At 51.9% G+C, this 22,967-nt stretch overlaps 1 protein-coding gene across 3 annotated transcripts; it reads right to left on the bottom strand.

The window, feature by feature from the left end:
* On the bottom strand, window positions 1-22,731 carry PLIN3 (perilipin 3). 3 transcript variants are annotated; one of them, XM_059697089.1, is made up of 8 exons: window positions 22,628-22,731; window positions 18,859-18,940; window positions 16,608-16,806; window positions 16,357-16,439; window positions 11,876-12,161; window positions 4,536-4,735; window positions 2,907-3,032; window positions 1-803 (listed from the first exon to the last, which is right to left on the bottom strand). In XM_059697089.1, exons 2-8 carry the CDS (start codon window positions 18,922-18,924, stop codon window positions 453-455), a joined length of 1,311 nt encoding a protein of 436 aa, XP_059553072.1. In that variant the 5' UTR covers window positions 18,925-18,940; window positions 22,628-22,731; the 3' UTR covers window positions 1-452. The 3 variants fall into 3 exon arrangements, with proteins under 3 accessions (XP_059553072.1, XP_059553073.1, XP_059553074.1); XM_059697090.1 differs by having other exon boundaries at window positions 1-800; XM_059697091.1 differs by lacking the exon at window positions 1-803 and adding an exon at window positions 2,589-2,786.
* Window positions 22,732-22,967: the final 236 nt, after the last annotated feature.

The raw sequence follows: 22,967 nt of genomic DNA, 5'->3' as shown, positions 1-22,967 counted from the left end.
TCAGCTGCAGATAAAATTTATTAAGGCAACACTGAAGCTCCAGGCACCTACGGCTTCCCAGGCAGCCCCTCCCCGCCACAGGAGGCCCACTTCACAGACCAGAAGTCCAAGTTCGGGCCCTAAACACTGAGGTCTGTGGCCCTTGATGTACAAAAGGAAGTGGGATAGAAGAGCGAGATCCCTGGCTTTTAGGGAAGAAAAAATATATTTTTTGAAACCTTCTTCTAAAACAATTTCTTTAAAACCTTCTAGAAAACAATTTTTCGGGAACCTCACACCAATGACTGAGGAGGTGAGGCTCAGGACATTCTTCCTCCAGGCTCAAGATGGTCTGTGGGGAGGATCCCAGCTTCCCAGGGCAGTAGCTGAGATGAGCGGGGGCCAGGGGGTCCAGTGCTCCTTGCTGACCGCTTGGGAACGGATCGAGACCCTGAACCCCTTTCCTGTCTATCCTACTTCTTCTCTTCTGGTTCTGGGGCTTTCTCCACGACTCCAGGGGCGAAGGGTCCCACCACCCACGTGATGGGCGTGTTATGGGACACGTACTCGACTAAGTGGTCAAGGGCCTCCCGGGCCTTGGCAACACGCTCGCGGCTCTGCGTCAGGATGGAGCTGGACAGGTCCTGGAAGGAATGCATGTCGGAAAAGGTGGCCTGGAGGTCCTCCGCCTGGCGGCGAGCCTGCTGCACCTGGTCCTTCACGTGGCTGGGCAGCCCCTGGATGCTGGACGCCAGCGAGGTGCAGGTGGCGTGCAGCTGCTGGGCAATGTCACGCAACATGGTGAGCGTCTGGGACTCGACCTGCTGAGAAGGGAGAGGGGGGCGGGGGGCGATCAGGACCACTGCTTTGGGGAAAACTGGACCCAAAGCCGGGGAAAAGAAAACGGGGGTCCAATCGCCCACCTTTAGGAAACCCTTCCATAGGGAGACAACCTGGCACTATCGTTCGGAATACCAGCTCTTAGAGTTTGGGTGTTTTTAAAAAAAAAATAAAGTTTGTTGATTTTTAGAGAGAGGAAGGGAGAGAAAGAGAGAAACATTTATGCGAGAAACTTCGACAGGCCACTTTCTGCACGCGCCCGGCTGGTGATCGAGCCCACGACCTGGGTATGTGCCATGACCAGGAATTGAACCCTCCACCTTTTGGGGTATGGGACAATGCTCCAACCAGCTGAGCCTCACCATCCAGGGCCGGCTCTTAAGAGTTTTGAACCGTGAGATATACACAGGTCAAACCGACAAACAAGCACAGACATTTCCCCCAAGAAGACGCACAAACGGCCAATAAGCACAGAATGTTCAGCTTCGTTCGCCACGAGGGAGATGCAGCTCCAACCACAATGGAACACCACTTCACACTGACGGTGACAGCTAGGACCCCAAAGACAGAGTAATAGAGTCAGCAAGGACGGGGAGCCAGAGGGCCCTTGGACTGGCCAGGGGGCAGTCACTGTGGAAAACAGACTGGTGGTTCCTCAAGATGTTATGGGCAAACTACGGCCCGCGGGCCGGATCCGGCCCGTTTGAAATGAATAAAACTAAAAGAAAAAAAAAAAAGACCGTACCCTTTTATGTAATGATGTTTACTTTGAATTTATATTAGTTCACACAAACACTCCATCCATGCTTTTGTTCCGGCCCTTCAGTCCAGTTTAAGAACCCATTGTGGCCCTCGAGTCAAAAAGTTTGCCCCCCCCCTTGCGTTAAACCATAGTTACCATGTAACCCAGCAGTAACTACCCGAGAGCAATGAAAACATCCATCCACACAAAAACCTGTGCACCCGCGTTCATAGGGGCGCTATTGGCAACAGCCCAAAGCGGGAACAACCGGCGCCTACCATCTGGCGAACGGACCCACACAATGTGGCCCCGCGGGAATATTCCTCCGCTCCGGGGAGGAGTGAGGCGGCCTGGCCGCGCGGCTCAGGTGGCGGGAGCGCTGGCCTGTGCACAGTAGGCGCAGGTTCCGTTACGGGGCAGGGCCCAGGTTGTGAGCGGGATCCCTGGTTGGGGTGTGTGCGTGTTAAACAAAAAGAGATCCGAGGCCTGGGCTCTGGGTCGCTCCAACATTCTGAACTTAGGGAGATGAGGAGAAATCAGAGAAGGGGACTAACACAAAGGGGGCTGAGAAGGCGCAGTCAAAGCAGCAAACCAGGTGAGGACGTTGTCCCCAGTAAGCGTCCCCAGCTTATGATGGTTCTGAGATTTCGACTGTATGATGGTGCAAGAGCGATATGCATGCTTTACATTTTGAATTTGGATCTTGTTCTGGGCTAGCAGTGTGGTCCACGGCTGTCCCGTGGTGCTGGGTTTTGCCCAACCGAAGGCTAATGTGCGTGTTCTGAGCATGTTCATGGTGGGCTGGGCTTAGCTGTGATGTCCGGTAGGTTAGATGATGTATCAAATACATTTTCGACTTACGATACTTTCCACTTACCATGGATTGATCAGGAAGTAACCCATTGTAAGTTGAGGAGCATCTGTATACTAAAACCCACTGAATAAAGGGGTGAATTATACAGTATGTGCACTATATCTCAATAATTATAATTTTTTTTAAAGTACAAGACATTTTTATATCTCAAAACTGATGTTTTAACAGTTAAAAAAAACACAGGTGGTCAGGAAGAATGTTCAAGGCAGAAGTTGTTAGCAGCTCAGATCTGGTCCCAAAGTTCCCCAGCCAGGAAGGAGATAGAACAGCACCACCCTGAGCACTGTCAGCAGCACCCACACCCAAGAGCAGAAAACTAGGCAGGCTTCCCGGAGGCGGTGTCGGTGAGTCCTGAAAGCAGTGAATGGGAGGCGAGGCTGGGGAAGCATTTCAGGCAGGTTGGTCCATCAAACGGGGGTGGAGAGGGAGGTCAGGGCCCTAAGCACCCATGCCCCGCCCCACAATGGATACCTCTGGCTTCTCGAGGCTCTGCTCCGTGCCCTGGAGCTGCTTCTGGTTCCAGTTGAGCCACATCTGGTGTAGCTTCTCCTGACCTTCCACCAGCTTCTGATCCACACCCAGCTTGACACTTTCCATCTGGAGTAGGACAGAGAGCAGTGAGACAGGCTGCCTCCCGTGCCTGGCCCAGCTCAGCAGGGCCCCCGCACATTCCGGGGAGGGGGTTCCCACAGGAGCCTGGGGAGCCCTCCTTCCTCCTTTTATCTGAGATGGCGGAGGTAAGGGAGGAGGGTGCTGTTTCCACACGCTGTTTCCATAGCTACCTGGTGGTCACAGATTTTCTGCAGCTCCTCCCATTTTGTCTTTCTCCCCTCCCCTTGCACTGGGCCTGGCTGCCTCGCAGGCTGTGGCCAACAGGTCATGTGCAGATGGAACAGCAGAGGCTTAAAAGTGCTTGTGATGGAACATTATTCAGCCTCAAAAAGGACAGAAACGCTAACAACTGCCACAGTGGAGATGAGCCTGGAGGACATTATGCTGTGACATAAGCCAGTCACAACAGGACAGATGCTGATTCCACTCCTGGGAGGTCCCTAGGGGAGTCAGATCCACAAACAGAAAGTAGATGGTAGGGACCAGGGGCTGGGGGGGGGGGGGGGGGGAGATGGAAGTCAGTGTTTAATGGGGACGGAGTGTCAGTTTGGGAGGATGAGAAGGTTCTAGAGATGGAAGGTGGCAGCGGCTGCACAGCAGCGTTGAATGTGCTTCATGCCACGGAGCTGTGCTTACAAACGGTTATGATGGTAAATTTTGTGTTACGTGTGGTTTACCACAAATAGAAGTATTTTAAAAGAGAGGAGACATCGTTAGCAGAGGGAGTAAAGAGGAAATAACAGCAATTTAGCTCTTTAGGGAACAGAAAAATAAGACCTGGCTGGGGGATTTGACGATAAAGAGGCAGGGGGAACTGTGTGGGGTGACGGAGCTATTCCAAATCTCGATTTCGGTGGCGGTGATATGGCCATTTGTATGTATAAAACTTCTTAAGTGGTCACTTCGAAAGCGGTGGTTTTTATTGTGCGGAAATTACACCTTTATGAAACTGACTTCCAACAAGACACAACAAAAAAAAGGGCTCATGTGCTCTCACCGCACGTGGGTCCCTCAGACCACGGCCAGGGGAAGAGCTGTCTTGCTGAAGGAGGAGCCCACGGGAGGCCCAGCTCCCAGCCGACCTGTCAGGGGCCGGAACTCTGTCCCACCCGCTGGCCCTCAGAATGTGACTATATTTGCAGGTCGGTTAGAACATGCGCCTTACTCCAGGATGCCTGGAAGATCAGGCACTCACAGAGGGGTAACCATGTGAGGACACAGGGGGAAGATGGCCACCTGCAGTGAAACGGACCCAGGAAAAACCAACCCTGGCAACGCCTGATCTCGGATTCAGCCCCAGAACTGGGACAGTAAGTAAGAAATGTCTGTTGTTTAAGCTGCCCAGACGATGGGACTTGGTCATGGTGGCCCCGGCAAGCTCACTCAGGAGCACAGCCCCATGAACCAGGCCAGGCGGGCGTGGAGAGCGGGAGCGTTAGCCCCTAGGTGTGGGGAAGGTGCGAGAGGGCGGCCGCGGGCGGGCCTCACCAGGCTGAGGGTCTGCGCCAGCTGCAGCAGGGCCTCCTGGGCCCTCTGCCGGGTGTGCTGCAGTTTGTTCACCGAGTGTTTGTAGGCCTGATGGCGCAGCCGCTCCGACAGGGAGCCCAGACGCACGAAGTAGCTCTGCTCCTGCCGCTGCTGCTGCACCGAGGCGACGTCGACGCCCTCCAGGGACGTGGCAAGGTGGGCTGCAGGGGGGAGGCGGGAGAAGCATTATGAAGGCTGGGGTGCAGACAGAGCAAGCAGCTCGGGCTCCCCTGGTGCACACTTCAGAGCATGGGCCTTGGTCTGGCACGGACTGCCCAAAAGTTTATGCGGGGCTGATGCTTGCAAGCTCTGAGGCCTCAGAGTGAAGGATTTCCTTGCCTTACTTTTCCCCACCTGCAAAATGGGTCTGATGAGAACCAAACTTCCCAGGATTAAGAGACCTTAGGCCAGCACGAGGGTCTGCAAACTACACCCCGCGGGACACATCCAAATTGTTTCCGGTTTTGTACCAGTGCATACAATTATGCCTGTTCATTATATATTGTCTTTGGCTACTTTCAAACTACAACAGTGGAGTACGTGAGCTCTTGCCCAACAGAGACTAAAATAATTATTATCGAGTCTTTCATAGAAAAAAAGTCAGCTGACCCAGTACTAGTGCCTGGAATATTTTAAAAGTGGCCAATCGAGAGAACCAAGATGGCGGCATAGGTTAACGCCGGAGTTTGCTGCTTTGAACAACTACTTCAAAAGTGAAACCAAAAAACGGAAGGGACATCACCCAGAACCACAGGAACGCTGGCTGAGTGGAAGTCCTACAACTAGGAGGAAAGAGAAACGCATACGGACACTCAGAGGAGGCGCAGTGCTGAAGTCAATTTCTGAGGTGCGGAGTGCGCTGAGCGGGCTGGCGGCGGAGGGCGCGGTTGGTGTTTTCAATCGGGAGGGAGTCGCAGACTCTGAGCTCCAGACCCAGGCGAGTCTTTAGGGACCCAGACTCAAACGGGAGAAGCGGGACTGTCTGGCCTCGGTCAGAGCGAGTGCAGCTTTCTCTCCGAGCTTTGCAGCAGGTGCTGGGACTCAGAGAGGCAGAGCCCCTGGGGACAGGACTGAGAGCCGCCATAACTGCTCTCTCCGGCCCACCCTGTTGATCCTGTGCGACCCGCCCCGCCCAAGCCCTGCACAGAGGCATTTGCTGGATAGCCTCAGGCAAAGGCTAGATTAGCACCTCCCTAGAGGACAGAAGTTCTCTCACTGCTGACACAGCTGATTCTCATAGCCACTTGGCCTGGAGGTCAAACCCTCCCTGGAATTAGCTACAACAATCAAGATTTAACTCTAAGACTGCGAACAAAGACCACTAGGGGGTGCACCAAGGAAGCATAACAAAATGCGGAGACAAAGAAACAGGACAAAATTGTCAATGGAAGATATAGAGTTCAGAACCACACTTTTAAGGTCTCTCAAGAACTGTTTAGAAGCTGCCGATAAACTTAATGAGATCTACACGAAAACTAATAAGACCCTCGATCTTATATTGGGGAACCAACTAGAAATTAAGCATACACGGACTGAAATAACGAATATTATACAGACGCCCGACAGCAGACCAGAGGAGCGCAAGAATCAAGTCAATGATTTGAAATGCGAGGAAGCAAAAAACATCCAACCGGAAAAGCAAAATGAAAAAAGAATCCAAAAATGCGAGGATAGTGTAAGGAGCCTCTGGGACAGCTTCAAGCGTACCAACATCAGAATTATAGGGGTGCCAGAAGATGAGAGAGAGCAAGATATTGAAAACCTATTTGAAGAAATAATGACAGAAAACTTCCCCCACCTGGTGAAAGAAATGGACTTACAGGTCCAAGAAGCGCAGAGAACCCCAAACAAAAGGAATCCAAAGAGGACCACACCAAGACACATCATAATTAAAATGCCAAGAGCAAAAGATAAAGAGAGAATCTTAAAAACAGCAAGAGAAAGAAACTCAGTTACCTACAAGGGAATACCCATACGACTGTCAGCTGATTTCTCAACAGAAACTTTGCAGGCCAGAAGGGAGTGGCAAGAAATATTCAAAGTGATGAATACCAAGAACCTACAACCAAGATTACTTTATCCAGCAAAGCTATCATTCAGAATTGAAGGTCAGATAAAGAGCTTCACAGATAAGGAAAAGCTAAAGGAGTTCATCACCACCAAACCAGGATTATATGAAATGCTGAAAGGTATCCTTTAAGAAGAGGAAGAGGAAGAAAAAGGTAAAGATACAAATTATGAACAACAAATATGCATCTATCAACAAGTGAATCTAAGAATCAAGTGAATAAATAATCTGATGAACAGAATGAACTGTTGATTATAATAGAATCAGGGACATAGAAAGGGAATGGACTGACTATTCTTGGGGGGGAAAGGGGTGTGGGAGATGTGGGAAGAGACTGGACAAAAATCGTGCACCTATGGATGAGGACAGTGGGTGGGGAGTGAGGGCGGAGGGTGGGGCAGGAACTGGGAGGAGGGGAGTTATGGGGGGGAAAAAAAGAGGAACAAATATAATAATCTGAACAATAAAGATTTAATTTAAAAAAAAAAAAAGTGGCCAATCTTTCACAATGCTCTAGGTGGTTCCTTTGAATTCTTGTCAAATCTTAACAGCTCTGTGAGGAAGGCACTGTTCTCTCATTTTTACAGTTGAGAAAACTGGAGCTCAGAGGGCTTAATCGACTTGCCCAAGGTCACACAGCTTGAAGGCAGCAAATCGGGACTTGAAGCTCAGCCCTGTGCCCCCCTGTTCTCAACCATACCTGATGAGAGAAGTTTGAGCTACATGAGAATCATCTTAATAAGTCAGTGATAACTAGTCCAGAAAGTGCTCCTGAAGTTGTAAGACAGAGGGTGGAAAACTGCCTATCCTGATAATGTTGTCCTGCTCCTTTTAAACTTTAACATAGTAGCTAAAAGTCTGCACTTTAGCCCAGTTTGCACTTAGTGACCAGGAGGTCACGATTTGATTCCCGGTCAGGGCGCAAGCCCGGGTTGCAGGCTCTGTCTCCAGTAGGGGGCGTGCAAAAGGCAGGCGATTGATGATTCTCTCTCATCATTGATGTTTCTAGCTCTCTTTCCCTTCCTCTCTCTGAAATCAATAAAAACATATCTTAAAACAAAACAAAATACAGTTTCGCATTTTATAAGTAACCTGATTGGGGTTTGAATCCAGACTTACTCACTTGCTTTGTAAAGACCTATGGCAGGGACCCACAAACTATGGCCTGAGCCAAATGCCACCTGCCCTTATACATAAAGTTTTATTGGCACATAGTCACACACATTCATCTACCTGTCATCTATGCTTTCATGCTGTGATGTCAGAGTTGAGCACTTGTAACAAAGACTGTGTGGCTCAAAAAATATTAATTACCTGGCCTGTTAACAAAGTGTTTCGTACCCTGTAGTCTATGCATAAGTGATTTTGCCAGTAAGCCTCAGTTTCTCCTTCTGTACCACCACCCAAGCCAGAGTTGCCTGAAGTATGAAATTTGGACTACCCTGTACTCAGAAGAGGCACACGAATGAATGTTTAGCTATTTTTATTATTTACAGCAGATTATATGGCTTTTTATTTATAGTAAGTGATAAAGTTTTCTTTCTAAAAGAATCAGGAAAAATTGACGTAAAGATGATCAAATAGCCCTGGCCAGTGTGGCTCAGTGGTAGAGCGTCGGCACAAAGGGTTGCGGGTTCGATTCCCAGTCAAGGGCACGTACCCTGGGTTGCAGGTTCATTCCCGGCCCAGTTTGGGGCACATGCAGGAGGCAACCAATCGATGTGTCTCTCTCTCTCACACTGATGTTTCTCTCTTTCCCCCTTCCTTTCACTCTCTAAAAATCAATGGGGAAAAATATCCTCAGCTAAGAATTTTTTAAAAGATTATTAAATAAACAGTACAGGGAACATAAACATATGACCACGATATCGTGAGAGATGTGCTCCGGTCAGACTGGAACAGCAGAGCTGTTCTGATGATAAAGTGAAACCTGTTTCAGAAGTGAAAGATGTGGAAAATAAAGCAATGAAATCCCATCGACCTGTTGTGTGATCAAGGTAAGCCTTCAATCAGAGGAATTCAGTTGTTTTTATAAACATGAAATTCTGGAAGAAACGTACTCTAATCCAGGAATAGGCAAACTTTTTCTGTGTGGGGCCAGACAGCAATATTTTTGGTTTTGTAGGCTATACTATGCCTCAATTACTCAGCTCTACCATTACCATGCCGAAAAAGCCATAGACAAGAATGTAAAAAAATGGGTGTGGCTGTGTGCCAATAAAACTTTATTTATAAAAGCAGGTGGTAGCCTAGATGGGCTTTATAGTCAGCTTGGGAAGAGATGTCCTAGAAGAATTATTTTATGCTCACATTTAAAAATCTGAACAAAAAAGACATGAGACAATTTGAGGCAGCAAAAATAAAAGCCTTGTGTTGTGAGAAAAATGGATTCCTCCCTATTCTCCCACCAAAGGGGGGTTTGCAAAGACTAACTAAAACTAGCACCACGTTGAACCCTATTGATGTCTGGAATTTCTCCATGGCTCTCTGGGCGCCCCTGAGCTCTGCCCTTGGAAGTGAAAGCAGCTTTGTCATTTAGGCCAAGTATATCTGGCAGAGTCCTGGCATGTCTGAGCAAGCCGCAAGGTCCCAAGGAGGGGGCAGGTGCCCTGGGCAAAGGGGAGAACCCGGGGGGTGGGGGGGGCGGGCTGTTCTCCTAACCCGAACCCCAGACTAACATGCCTACTTCTTCTTAAAAAAATATGTATTTTTATTGATTTCAGAGAGGAAGTGACAGGGAGAGAGAGACAGAAACACCAATGATGAGAATCATTGATTGGCTGCCTCCTACAAGCCCCCTACTGGGGATTGAGCCTGCCACTGGGCATGTTCCCTGACCTGGTTCACAGGTTGATGCTCAATCACTGTGCCACCGCACCCGGACACACCTAGTTCTAGTAAGACACTGCAACAGCTCCTCATACCCTCATACCTACAGATGACCCAGTACTGTAAGCACGGTGTGCACAGGATTTCATCCTGAGTGGATGGGTGCAGAAAAATCAGAGCTGCTCAGACCCATCTGTTCTCTGCTGTGGCTTTCAGGCCTGGCTCAAGACCTTCCTCCAGCAGACCCTGCCTTCTCCTCCTGCCTGCGGGGGCCAAGGCCCACAGCTGACTCTTACGGAGGCTGAGCACCTACTAGGGCAGCAGGCACTGAACTTGGGGTTCAGCAGGGAAAACATCAGCCAGGTCCCATCCTTCAAGAGGTTCAGAGTTGGGTTTTGGAAGCTCAAAGGACAAGTGACATGCCACAATCAAGCCACATGCTGCAGACTGAAGCTCGCCAGCCCCCCGGAGCTCCCCCGGACACCAGGGACTGCCCTTCCCACTGGGTTCAGGAAGACGCGTGAGATCGCGGCTAACTCGAGAGGGCTCCAATCGGCCGAAAACAATGGGACAAATGAAGTGTCAATAAAATTAACACTTCGGGCTGGAATATGTCGTGTTAATCCATGTGCTCAAACCTGTAAGGCAAAAACCACTACGGACCCATGGGGGGCGCTGGTGAACCCACCCCTCATGCCATTTTCCCTGCTCTTCCTCAATAAGCTGTACCCCGGGGTCATCAAAATTACAGTGGGGCCTTGACCTAGTTGTAATTCGTTCCAAGACCGAGCTCGTTAAGGAGCTCGTTAACTCAAATTACTCTATCAACTCAATGCAAAAAATCAGCGGAGAGTCAGCTGGTATCTCAAAAAACTCGTTAGTCAGGACACTCGTAAGTCAAGGCCCCACTGTATAGAGAACTTTCTCCACGGAAGTGTTCCAGCTACAGAGAAAGAAGCGACACTTTTACGAGCAATCCGTGGCAACCCCAAATGGAAAAAGAGATGGAGATAAAGATCGGCTGTTCCCCCATCCGGGAATCACATGGTTCCACATGCTGTATATGAAGTTCCAGAACAGGCCAAGCAGCGATTCTCATCTGGGGGCAATTCTGCCCCCAGGGGACACTGGGCAATGTCTTGGGACATCTGTGGTTGTCACAACTGGGGGTGCTCCTGGCATCGCGTAGGTGGGGACCGGAAATGCGGCTTAGCCGCCCAGGGTGGCCGCAGAGAGTGACCCGGCCCCACTGTTAGCAGCGCAGCAGTTGGGAAGCCCCGAGGTAGCCTATCTTCAACTTTTTTCTTTCTCCCAAATATTTGGCTCCTCATTCAAACAAGCCAGCTCTGGCCAGTGGGCCGGGGCCAAGCTGCCCTTGGAAGGAGCATGGTGCCTCGTTACTTGCAGCCCTCATGGGCTCGCTGCCATGGGCATGGGAAGCTGACAGACTGGTACACTGAAAGTCCCGGGCATGTTATAAAGGAGGCAATTGTTCAAATATGGCATCAAGAGCCATGGGCATGAGAGGACAAGTTCAGACCATGAGCAGGACTGGCTGTTTGGTCTCCACTAGTTTTATCCCCAGTCTGTCTATTTGTCTTCATTTCTACCCACACCAGGTCAGGCCCCATCTTCACCGGCCTGGACCAGGACAGCTGCATCTGCCCTGGTCTCTCAGCTCTCACCCTTGCCTCCCAGCTGTCCTCCCAGAAGCAGCCACCAGAGGGCGCCTGTAAGCACCTTCCTCGGGTCCAGTGGCTCCTCGGCCCTCACCCCCCATCTCCATCCCCTCAGGGTCAGACCCTTATTCCTCACTTTGGCCTACACTAAGCTGCAAGACCTGCTCCTGTCCCTCCTCTCCCTTCATGACTGTTTTTCCAACACACCAGGCAAGGTCCTGCTTCCCGGCCTTTGCATGGACTGTTCCCTCTCCTGGGACCGTTCTCAACCTAGACATCGAGATGGCTAGCTGCCTTCTGCCTCCAGCTCTGTGCTCAAATGCCGCCTTCCCATGGGGCCTCTAACAATGCAAACTTCCTCATCCATATGTGTCCTGAAACCCTCTCCCACCCCCTCCTAGCACGCTGTTTTTTTTCTCTCAAACACTGGTCATGGTTCTATCATCAATTCTGCAGAGAGGCTTCCATCTTGCTCACTGATTGTGTCCCTGTGTCTAGAGCAGGGCCTGGTGCTCAGCAGGTGCTTAAATGCCTGAATTAAATCACCCAGACTCCCCTCTGTGGTTCCCTCAGCACCACCCTCACCCCCCACCCTCCACCCCCACCCCCACCCCTGGCATTTGTTTCTTTTAAATGTTCATTCAATTGGACAGACTCCAGGCAGCTGAGAGGGGCCCAGGCTGGGAGGTCCAGGGAGGGGTCCCAGGCCCATGGGCCACACTCACCCAGCTCGGAGTCTGTCATAGGCAGGTGGTTGTCCATCCATTCCTCCGACTTGCCCAACACTGTGTCCACCCCACTCAGCACCATCTGGCCCATGCGGGACCCCATGACCGACTGGACACTGCTGGTCACCACGGACTTGGTCTTGTCCACGCCGCTCTGCACAGCTTCCCGGGTCACATCCACTGCCTCTGTCACTCGGGTGGCCACTGTGTCCTTGGCGCTGGCCACTGCTTCTCGGGCCCCGGTCACCTTAGACGACATGAGCTCCTTGGTATCCGCCAGGACCTACAAGTCAGGCCAGCATCAGCATCTCTGCACCCCCTCTGTATTAGGTAGCCCCACGCCTGCACCCCAACCTCCAGGGAGGCCCAAGGGAGGAGTTCCAGCTCCTGGGTGACCCCAAAGGGTCAACACTGAATCCAGTATTGCGGTTAAGACCACTGCTCAGGAGCCAGCTGGCCTGGTTAGAATCTCTGGCTTGATATTTCTTAGCTGTGTGGCCTCAGGCAAGTCGCTCCACTTCTCTGTGCCTCAATCCTTCCAAAGCCACACTGTCTAATGCAGTAGCCACTAGCTATATGTGGCTATTTATATTTAAAATAATTAAAACAAAACAAAATTTGACTGAAAGCATGGTCCGAGAGAGATGGTCGTACACCCATGTTCATAGAAGCATTATTCACAGGAGTCAAAAGGTAAAGATAACCCAAAGCAATCCATCGACAGATAAATGGGTAAACACAATGCGGTCTGTCCAGACAATGGAATATTATTCAGCCTTGAAAAGGAAGAACAGCTCTGGCCAGTGGCTCAGTGGTTGGAGCATCGTCCCATGCACCGAAGGGTTGTGGGTTCTATTCCCGGTCCGGGCACATGCCTGGGTTGTGGGTTTGGTGCATGTGGGAACGCATGCCTAGGTTGTGGGGTTGGGATACATATGGGAGGTGGCCAATTTATATTTCTCTCTCCCCCCCTTCCTCTCTCTTTGAAATCTGTGGACATAGCCTCAGGTGAGGAAAAAAAAAGGAAGAACATTCTAACACATGCTACCACATAAATGAACCTTGAATACATTACACTCAGTGAAATCAGCCAGGCACAAAGGACAGATACTATGTGATTCCACTCATAGGAGGGCCCTAGAGGAGTCAGATCTATAGAGTGGATGGTGGGAGCCACAGGCTGGGGGACGGGGATGGGGGAGTTAGTGTTTAATGGGGACAGAGTTGGAAAGATGATAAAGTTCTAGAGATGGATGGTAAGTGATGGCTACACAACAATGTCAATGTGCTTAATGCCACTGAGCTGGTTAAGACGGAAAATTTCATGTTGTAAAAAACACTAACAGAACTTGTACCCAAACGTTCACGGCAGTATTATATACACCAGAGGCCGGAAAACCGCGGCTCGCGAGTCACATGCGGTTCTTTGGCCCCTTGAGTGTGGCTCTTCCACAAAATACCACGTGTGGGCGTGCACGTACAGTGCGATTGAAACTTCGTGGCCCATGCGCAGAAGTCGGTATTTTGTGGAAGAGCCACACTCAAAGGGCCAAAGAGCCGCAAGTGGCTTGTGAACTGCAGTTTGCCGACCACTGATCTACACTGATAAAAGAGAAAGATGCAAATTGACTGTACCACCACGATGCCCACCAGCCAATCAGGAGCATGCAAATCAACCCAACAAAGATGGCAGGTTAATTTGCATATGCAGGCACTGAGCAGCTGGGGGTGGGGTGGGACGCTTGCGTCGTCGCCATGGTGACAATGCAGGCATTCAGCATCACCCCAGCCTCTCTGGGCCTCTGGGCAACATGGGAAGGCAGAAAGGTGGCTCCGGCCAGAGTGAAGACGGTGCCAGCAGCCCGGGGAAGGAAGGCCCATTCTTGTACAAATCTTCGTACATCGGGTCTCTAGTTCTTAATAACCAGGAAGTAGAAGCAACCTAAAATGTCCATCAACAGGTGAAAGATAGGCAAAATGTGGGTCACCCACACTGGAATATTACTCAGCCATGAAAAGGAGTGAAGCACTGACACTCACTGCAACGTGGATGAATCTTTTTTTTTTAAATATATTTTATTGATTTTTTACAGAGAGGAAGGGAGAGGGATAGAGAGTTAGAAACATCGATGAGAGAGAAACACTGATCAGCTGCCTCCTGCACACCTCCTACTGGGGATGTGCCCGCAACCAAGGCACATGCCCTTGACCAGAATCGAACCTGGGACCTCTCGGTCCGTAGGCCTATGCGCTATTCACTGAGCCAAACCAGTTAGGGCAATGTGGGTGAACCTTGAAAACATGATGCTCAGTGAGAGAAGCCAGATGCAAAAGGTCACATGTTATATGATTTCATTTATATGAAATGTCCAGAACAGACAAATCCATAGAGACAGGAAGTAAATTATTGGATACCAGAGGCTGCGATGTTTGATGGGAAGGAGAATAACAGCTAAGGGTGTGAAGTTTCTTTTTCAGGTGATGAAATGTTTTAAAACGGATGGTGATGGTTACAAATCAAAAGTAGCTATTTAAGCCCTAACCGGTTTGGCTCAGTGGATAGAGCATCGATCTGCAGACTGAAGGGTTCCAATGTCGATTCCAGTCAAGGGCATGTACCTTGGTTGCAGGCACATCCCCAGTGGGGGGGGTGCAGGAGGCAGCTGATCGATGTTTCTCTCTCATCAATGTTTCTAACTCTCTATCCCTCTCCCTTCCTTTATATATATAATATATTTAAAAATATTGAAGAAGAAAAAAAAGTAGCTATTTAAGCCCTCGCCAGTTTGGCTCAGTGGATAGAGCTTCGGCCTGCGGACTGAAAGGTCCCAGGTTCAGTTCCGATCGAGGGCACATACCCGTAGCAGGCTTAATCCCCGGCCCTGGTCGGGGCGCATGTGGGAGGAGGCAACCAACGATGTGCCTCTCTCACATTGATATTTCTGTCTCTTCCCCTCCTTTCTGCTCTCTCTAAAAATCAGTGGAAAAATATCCTCAAGTAAGGATTAACAAAAAAGAAAAAATAGAAGTAGCTATTTAAGCTCTGGTCCGTGTGTTCAGTAGTGTCAACCCGAGCACGAAGGATTGCGGGTTTGATTCCCAGTCAAGGGCATGTACCTGGATTCTGGGCTTGTTTCCAGCCCCGGGAGGGTTCCGGGGGGGGGGGGGGGCGGGGAGCAACCAATCGATGTGTCTCTCACATCGCTGTTTCTCTCTCCCCCAATCCCTCTCTTCCATTCTCTCTAAAAATCAATGGGAAAGTCTGGCTGGTGTGGCTCAGTGGTTGAGTGTTGACCCATGCACCAAGAGGTCGCCAGTTCTCCCTAGTATTCCCAGTCAGGGCACATGCCCAGGTTTCGGGCTCGATCCCCAGTGGGGGCTGTGCAGGAAGCAGCCAATTGATTTTCTCTCTCATCGATGTTTCCATCTCTCTCTGTCCCTTCATCTCTTTCTAAAAATCAATAAAAACATCTATTTTTAAAAATCAATGGGAAAAAATATCCTCGGGTGAAGATTAACTACAACAACAAAAAGTAGCTATTTAAATTTACAATAATTAAAGTCAGTAATTGAGTTCTTCAATCACACTAGACACATTCTGAAGACTCAATAGACTCATATGACTGGTGGTTTTCATATTGGACAGTGAAGAGAAAGTACATATACCTCAGAGAAAGTTCTAGTAGGCAGTGTGGAGCTAGAATCTTTAAGAGGGAAGGGAAGGCCCTGGCTGGTTTTGCTCAGTGGATAGAGCGTCGGCCTGCGGACAGAAGGGTCCCAGGTTTGATTCCAGTCAAGGGCACATGTCTGGGTTGCGGGCTTGATCCCCAGTAGGGGACATGCAGGAGGCAACTGAGCAATGATTCTCCCTCATCATTGATGTTTCTCTCTTTCCCTCTCCCTTCCTCTCTGAAATCAATAGAGATATATTTAAAAAATAAAACTAAAAACCTGATCCACAAAGAAGGTACTCATGTGCAAAGGTCGTGGGCTAGGCCAGAGCAGGTGTTCACTGTCTTTGCTTCCCTCGCCTCCCCAGAGTGAGTGCCACGAGGGCAACAACTGTCCCACCGCTGTGCCTGGTACATACCGGCGCTGATGCTATCAACACTGAGTGTGAAGGCCAACGGGCTGGAATGGAGCAGAGAGGTGGGTGATGAGGGCGGGGCGGTGGTGGGGCCGGATCAGGTGGGGCCATGTGGGCTGTGTGTGTGGGTAGGGGGGGAAGAAGGGGGGCTTGGGCTTTTTCTCTGGGCAGGTGGGAGATATGAGGGGGTTCTGAGCAGATCTGGCTGGCACTGAGATCACTCATCCACCTGCTCAGTGGGGAATAGATTTGAGGTGTGAGGGGCATGCAGAAGGGGGGGGGGGGTCAGGGAGAAAGCTGTCACACTTGTCTCTTTTAGTTCAGGCGGACCACAGACTCAGTACCCAGCCTGGTCCCTGTGCCCCCGGGGCTCCCGGGCGCAGGTCTGTACCTTGCCCGTCTGCTGCTGTAGGATCGGCAGGTTCTCTTCCAGCTTATCCAGCCCCCGATGGGCGTATTCACTGGCTGACGTGACTGCAGGAGGTGGGACAGGACAGAAACATGATGGTTACTGCACATGAGCATCCCAAGGGGGCCCGGGAAGGTCAGCCACTGGTTTGGGGGAACAGGGCCATGGGTGGGGCAGACCCTCCCCAAACAGCCAGGAAGGGAGGGTCCATGTTCTCGGGGGGCCTCACTCACTCTGGGGCTCCAGCTTGGTCAGGATGGGCTGGGCCCCGCTGACGGCGGCCGCCGTGAGGGTCTTCACGCCCTTCTCCGCCGCGTCGCAGACGGTCTTGACGTGGGGGTGGCTCTCCTTGGTGGAGGTGTAGGCTGCCGACACCATGTTGCAGGTGGTGCTGATGAGGGGCATGTTGGCCACGCGGTCCACCACGCTGGGCTACGGGAGAAGCAGCTGAGGGGGGCCGGGCTGGGCGTGGGGGGCGGGGCTGCTGGGCCCTAAACTCAGGCACCAGCACTTTCCCTGTCACTCACGGCCAAGGAAACAGCTCAGCTCACCCTGCAGTGTGCTCCACGAAGCTGCAGGAGCCGGACCTTCCGGGCGGCACTAAGAGCTCCTTTGTCTTAGCTCTGCGGCCCATCTGCCTCTGACACCCACTGTGCGCCAGGAAGTGACAAGAGACAAGGCCCCTCCTCTCACAGAGCTTCCGGTCGGTCCAAAGCTGGGTCTGCAAGCTAGGCCCGCAGGCCAAGTCGCCCCACCACCTGATACTTTTATTCTTGTCTGTTTTTTTCCTACTAGCTTTACTGAGCTCAAGTTCACGCATCATAAATTTCACCATTCTTAAAGTGTACAATTCAGTGGTTTTTAGTAAACTCACAAGGTTGTGCAATCATCACCACTCATTCTAGAACTTTTCCATCACCCCAAAAAGGAATCCTGTACCCATTAACAGTCACCCATTCTCCCCTCCCTCCAGCCCTGGCAACTACTAGCCTGCCTTCTGTCTCTATGACTTTGCCTATTCTGGACATTTTACATAAACAAAATCATATCCTCTGTGGCCTTTTGTATCTGAGTTCTTTCACTGAGTGATGTTTTCGAGGTTCATCTATGACATAGATTCTATGTAGTAGCATAAATGAATGCTTCATTTTTTTAAATTGTGGGAAAATGTAGGCAACATCAAATTGACCATTTTAACCATTTTTAGGTGGATAATTCAGTAGCATTCACATTGTTGTACATTCAGGACACTCACATTGTTGCACAACCACCACCACCATCCGTCTCTAGAACTTTCTCATCCTCCCAAACTGAAACTCTGACCCCATTCAACACCAACTCCCCTCCCCCTGGCTCCCACCATCTACCTTCCGTCTCTGAGGACCTGACCCCTCTGGAACCTCACATAAGTGGAATCACACAGGGCTTGTCCTTTTTGTGTCTGGCTTATTTCCCTGAGCACATCTTTAAGGTTCATCCATGTTGCAGGACATGTCAGAACTGTATTCCTTTATATGGCTAAATACTATCCCACTGCTGCCTGCTTTTGTAAGTAAAGTTTACTGGTGCACAGCCACACCAGAATAGGCAAATCCACAGAGAGAAAGCAGGGGAGCGGTGGCCAGGGGCGGGGGGGGGGGGGGCGCGAGGAAAGGGGAGAAGGGGAGTGACTATTAATGGGGATGGGATTTCCATTCGGGCTGATGAAGAAGTTCTGGGATTAGAGAGCGGGATGGCTGCACATGGTAAGTGCACTTAATGCCACTGCACTGTGTGCTCTTTGAAATGGCTAAAATGGTCTATTTCTATGTTAAGTATATTTTACCACAGTTTTAAAAAAAGGAATGAAGCGCTGACACACACCGCATGGGTGAACCCCTAAAACACCCCACTCAGTGAAAGAAGCCAGACGCAAAGGGTCTCGCAGAGACTGGAACTAGAGTGGTTGCCGAGGGGGAAGCGGGGTGGGGTGGAGGGGTGACTACTACTGGGTATTGGGTCTCTTTTGGGCAAGATGAAAAATGTTCTAAAACAGTACAGGCGGTGATGGCTGCAGAACTTGGTAGTTCACTAGAAGTCATTGAGTAGCACCCTTCAAAGGGTGAATTTAATGCTATGTAGGTGATACCACAATAGTCTATTAAAAGGGGCTTTTATTTAAACTGGGGGGGGGGGAGGAGGACAGGGACTGACTTCCTGGAAGGGGGACCCTAAGAGAACCTCCAGAGGCAGAGAACATTTCTCTGGGTGGTAGGGAGCCAGGCAGTTTCAAACTGTACCCCTGTTCTCCCAAGAGCCCCTGCGATTCCCAGTTCTCCTCCCCCATCTGTTAGTGGGGCACCTGTTCGAGGTCGGTCGGCTGGCTGTCCCCACCCAGTCAGAAAGATCTCTCTTAACCCCCATGTGCCGCCAGCAGCGCCCTGGCTCCCTTCCACGGCACCATGATGTGGGACGCCTCAGCCCACAGGTGCAGACCGTCCTCACCTGCTGTACAGGTTCTTCAGCTGTCACCTGGGTGTCGGCAGGGGCTTCTGTCTCATTGGCAGACATTTCTCAGAAGCACGCACTGTGGACAGATGGACTAGTCAGGTACAGCCCCACCCACCCCTCCCTCCAGGAGGAAGTTCACACCTGTACGCCCACACCCCCAACACACAGGGGTTCTGAGAGCCCTGCCTTTCAATCATTAACAGGCACCTGTGGGCCTGCTCCAGCGCAGGTGATGACTCAGCAGGGTGAGAGCCTGCCGTCGAACAAGCTCCCGGTGCTGCTGATGCAGCTAATCCAGGGCTGTTCCTTGAAGGGGAAGGTCAGGGTGCAGCCCTCTGAGGGCTCACCTGTATCATTCATTACTCCAGAGACACCCAGGAAGCAGAACCTCTGTGGACGGCAATTTGCCAACAGCTACCAAGCTTCCAGAGGCATCTTCCCTTTGACCCAGAAACCTCACTGTGAGGACAGCCTCACACTCGTACTGCCACGTGGGCAGAGGGGGGTGTACCTGTGTTGTCCACAAGACACTGGTAACCTGTTTGCCCAGCAGAAGGGGACTAAAGAAAATACCAGATTAGCCCAGTGCCTGGGGGAAAAAGGGTGTTTACATATAATTGACATGGACCAAGATACTGCAAAGAGACAAAGGTTTGAATGGGGTAAAAGTGTTTACTTGCATTTGTGCAGAATCTTTTTTTTTTTTTAATCATCACCCAAGGATGTTTTTCATTGATTCTAGAGCAGGGGTGGGCAAACTTTTTGACTCGAGGGCCACAATGGGTTCTTAAACTGGACCGGAGGGCGGGAACAAAAGCATGGATGGAGTGTTTGTGTGAACTAATATAAATTCAAAGTAAACATCATTACATAAAAGGGTACGGTCTTTTTTTTTTTTTTTTAGTTTTATTCATTTCAAACAGGCCGGATAGGCCTGCCTGCGGGCTGTAGTTTGCCCACGGCTGTTCTAGAGACAGAGGGAGAAAGAGGGAGAGAGGGAGAGGGAGAGAGGGGGAGAAGGGGAGAGGGCGAGGGGGGGAGAGGAAGAGGGGAAAAGAGAGGGAGAAAGAGGGAGAGAGAAGGGGAGAGGGAGAAGGGGAGAGGGGGAGAGGGGGACAGGGGAGAAGTGGAGAAGGGGAGAGGGGGAGAGGGGGACAGGGGAGAAGTGGAGAAGGGGAGAGGGGGAGAGGGATTGAGAGAAACATCGATCAGTTGCCTCCAGTACATGCCATGACCAGGAATCCAACCTGAGACACTTTAGTGCACAGGACACGGCTCCAAACAACTGAGCCACACCAGCCAGGGCTGCACAGAATCTTTAAAGAGACACAGCTAACTGTTCAAGGCGGCCACCTTTCAGGGAGGAAGATCGGGTAGCTGCAGCAGGCTTCTGGCTTTTGAGCCAGGTAGATAATATTACTTTTTTTTTTTTTTAAATTAAACTTAAAAGTAAATAAGTAAAAGAAACTATTAGAAAGACCACACCTGGCCCCACTGCAAGTCAGACTCGGTGTGTGAAGGGCGAGGGGGGCTCCCAGAAGAGTCTCATCACACATTTGCAGGTGAGATGCGAGCACAGATGTGCTTCGTTTTCCTGGCCAGGTGAGAGGAGGTGGATAGAATAGCCTCACCTAGATTCCAGGAGCCTCCGCTCGCCCACACTGCTGTGCTAATGTGCTGGGCAAGGAGCTTCCTCTCCGCTGGCCTCAGGCCTCTCACCCATAAACTGGGGCTAACGGTAGTGCCGCCTTAAAGGCTGGTCCCACAGGCCATTCTGGAGTGAACCTCTGGAGAAGCCCTGACCCTGACTCTGAGTTTCCTTCCAGAGGAAAGAAGCCCAGAAGTGTCTCACCATCCCCAAAGTGGATCCTGATGTTTGTGTGGGTTTTTTAAAAAAAAATGTATTTTTATTGATTTCAGAGAGGAAGGGAGAGGGGGAGAGATAGAAACATCAATAATGAGAATCATTGATCGGCTGTCTCCTGCATGCCCCACACTGGGGATTGAGCCCACAACCTGGGCATGTGCCCTGATCGGGAATCCAAGTGTGACCTCCTGGTTCATAGGTTGACGCTCAACCACTCAGCCAAGCCAAGCCGGCTGGGCCAACCTGATGTTCTGAGAGCTCCGGTTCTGGAGTCTGAACCCGGTTTGCTTTTTAAAAAGCTTTATTGGCCGAAACCGGTTTGGCTCAGTGGATAGAGTATCGGCCTGCGGACTGAGGGGTCCCAGGTTTAATTCCGGTCGGGGGCATGTGCCTTGGTTGTGGGCACATCCCTGGTGGGAGTGTGCAGGAGGCAGCTGGTCGATGTTTCTCTCTCATCGATGTTTCTAACTATCTCTCTCCCTTCCTCTCTGTAAAAAAATCAATAAAATATATTTTTTAAAAAAAGTTTTATTGATTTTGAGAGAGACAGAGAGATGGGGGAGGGGGCAGAGAAACAGAAAGAGAAACATCGATTTGTTGTTCCACTGACTTATCCATTGGTTGGTTGATTCTTGTATGTGCCCTGCAACACTGGCGTATCGGGATGACGCTCTAACCAACCGAGCCAGGGCAAAACCGGGTTCTAAGCCCAGCTTCGCTCCTCACAGCAGTGGGAGCTTGGAAAGGCAGCACCCCTCCTTGCGGCCTCGCGGACCACATCTATACCGATTAGCTTAGATAACCATTCCTAGCTCCGGGTCCCCGCAGACTGGGGGAGATGCTGCACCTGTGGTGCTTAGCCTGCCACACAGTAGGTGCTCAATAAGCAGACCCATGTCACACCACTCTGGCTGAGGCGTACAAGGGGAAAGCAGTCAGCCATGAGATTCCTGCTTGTGACTTAGTCCCAACTGGTCACAAAAGCTCCTCACCCAACTGGGAAGTGGGGTGAGGAGACACACTTGTCCCTGTTGATCATCGCCTGAGTCGTCCCCCCCCCCCCCCCCTCCCCGGCAGGCAGCATAGAGGTCCTTCTCCCACCCCCTGGAACCGGTCTCACCCAGGAGACCACTGCAGATGTCAGCACCCCACTGAGGTCCTGGGGGGGGGGGGGGGTCTATCTACAACCCGCCGGCAGCGGCTGGAACTGCGTGGAGTCGCACAGCCGTGCAGTGGCGGCCAGGATCGCTCAGATCCAACTTCCAAAGTTCCCAGACACCGAGGTTCCAGCCCAGCCTGTCTTCTCGGTCCCGGTCCCGACAGAGGTCCCAAGGCCTCAGGTAAGGGGTAGGCCTTCCCTCCCCGGCCCTGCCCCCGCCCCTGGTGCAATCCGCTGGCCGCACCCCCAGGGGGAAGGGGCGGGGCTTGTCACTGTCCTCCGGGGTCAGCGCGGGGCCCAGACCATCGGCGGGGGAGGGGGCCGCGCTCCCCGGGGAGTGGCGGAGGGCGGGCGGGGCCGGCAGTCCCAGGGGGGGCGGAATTCCGGGGCGGGACGGGCTGCCCTGGCCTCCAAACGGCGGCGTCTGGAAAGCGGATACACTTCGCATTTGGCGAGGAGGTGGGTGGGTGGGGACGGGGGGCTTGCCCCCCACCCCTTAATACTGCCGCTTCTAGGGGGCGCTTTCGCAACTGCCCCCCGAAAGCCCCGGGGGTTAGGAGGAGCGTTGGAAAGTCCGAGCCTGGTCCAGAAGTTGGACGGGGGGGGGAGGGGTGCCCCCAGCCGCTGGAGACCCCTCCCCCGGCCGCAGAGGAGGCCCTCCCCGCTGCTCCCAACCCTAGGGCGCCCCGAGACTCAGGGCCCCGTCCCCCACCTCCACCGGGCACCCCGCCTCTCACCGCGGTCAGCGGGACGTCCGGGGCGCAGCGACCAGGACTTGGAGGCTAAACTCCAAAACCGTCCGGGGCGGGCCGCAGGGAGGGCTTTTATACCGGGGGCGGGCGCCCGGGAGTGACGGCCCGGAGGACCAATCCGGCTGGGGGCCGCCCCGACCACGCCCCCCTTGGCCCCGGGACGTTGGAGCCACTAGTGGAGTCCGCGAAGGGCCGGACCTGGGTTGGGGGCGGGCACGCGCCCTCCGCACGTGCCGGGGGTTGGGGAGACCCCGGGCGACGCCGGGTCCAGCCAAGGGCGCCCCAGCCCCACCTCGACACCCGAAGAACTTGGCCCTGGCGGTGA

Source organism: Myotis daubentonii, chromosome 5 (assembly GCF_963259705.1).
Source record: "Myotis daubentonii chromosome 5, mMyoDau2.1, whole genome shotgun sequence".
Lineage (NCBI taxonomy): Eukaryota > Metazoa > Chordata > Mammalia > Chiroptera > Vespertilionidae > Myotis > Myotis daubentonii.
The sequence above is the reverse complement of the archived record's forward strand: the minus strand, read 5'-3'. Positions and strand labels throughout refer to the sequence as shown.

Excerpts from the sequence above, each read along its gene's own strand:
- PLIN3 (XM_059697089.1), bottom strand. The coding sequence starts at position 18,924 with ATGTCTGCCAATGAGACAGAAGCCCCTGCCGACACCCAGGTGACAGCT. Across the intron at positions 4,736-11,875 it reads TATGACAGACTCCGAGCTGG|CCCACCTTGCCACGTCCCTG; the intron begins GTGAGTGTGGCC and ends TCCCCCCTGCAG. Across the intron at positions 3,033-4,535 it reads TGGCGCAGACCCTCAGCCTG|ATGGAAAGTGTCAAGCTGGG; the intron begins GTGAGGCCCGCC and ends GTCCTACTCCAG.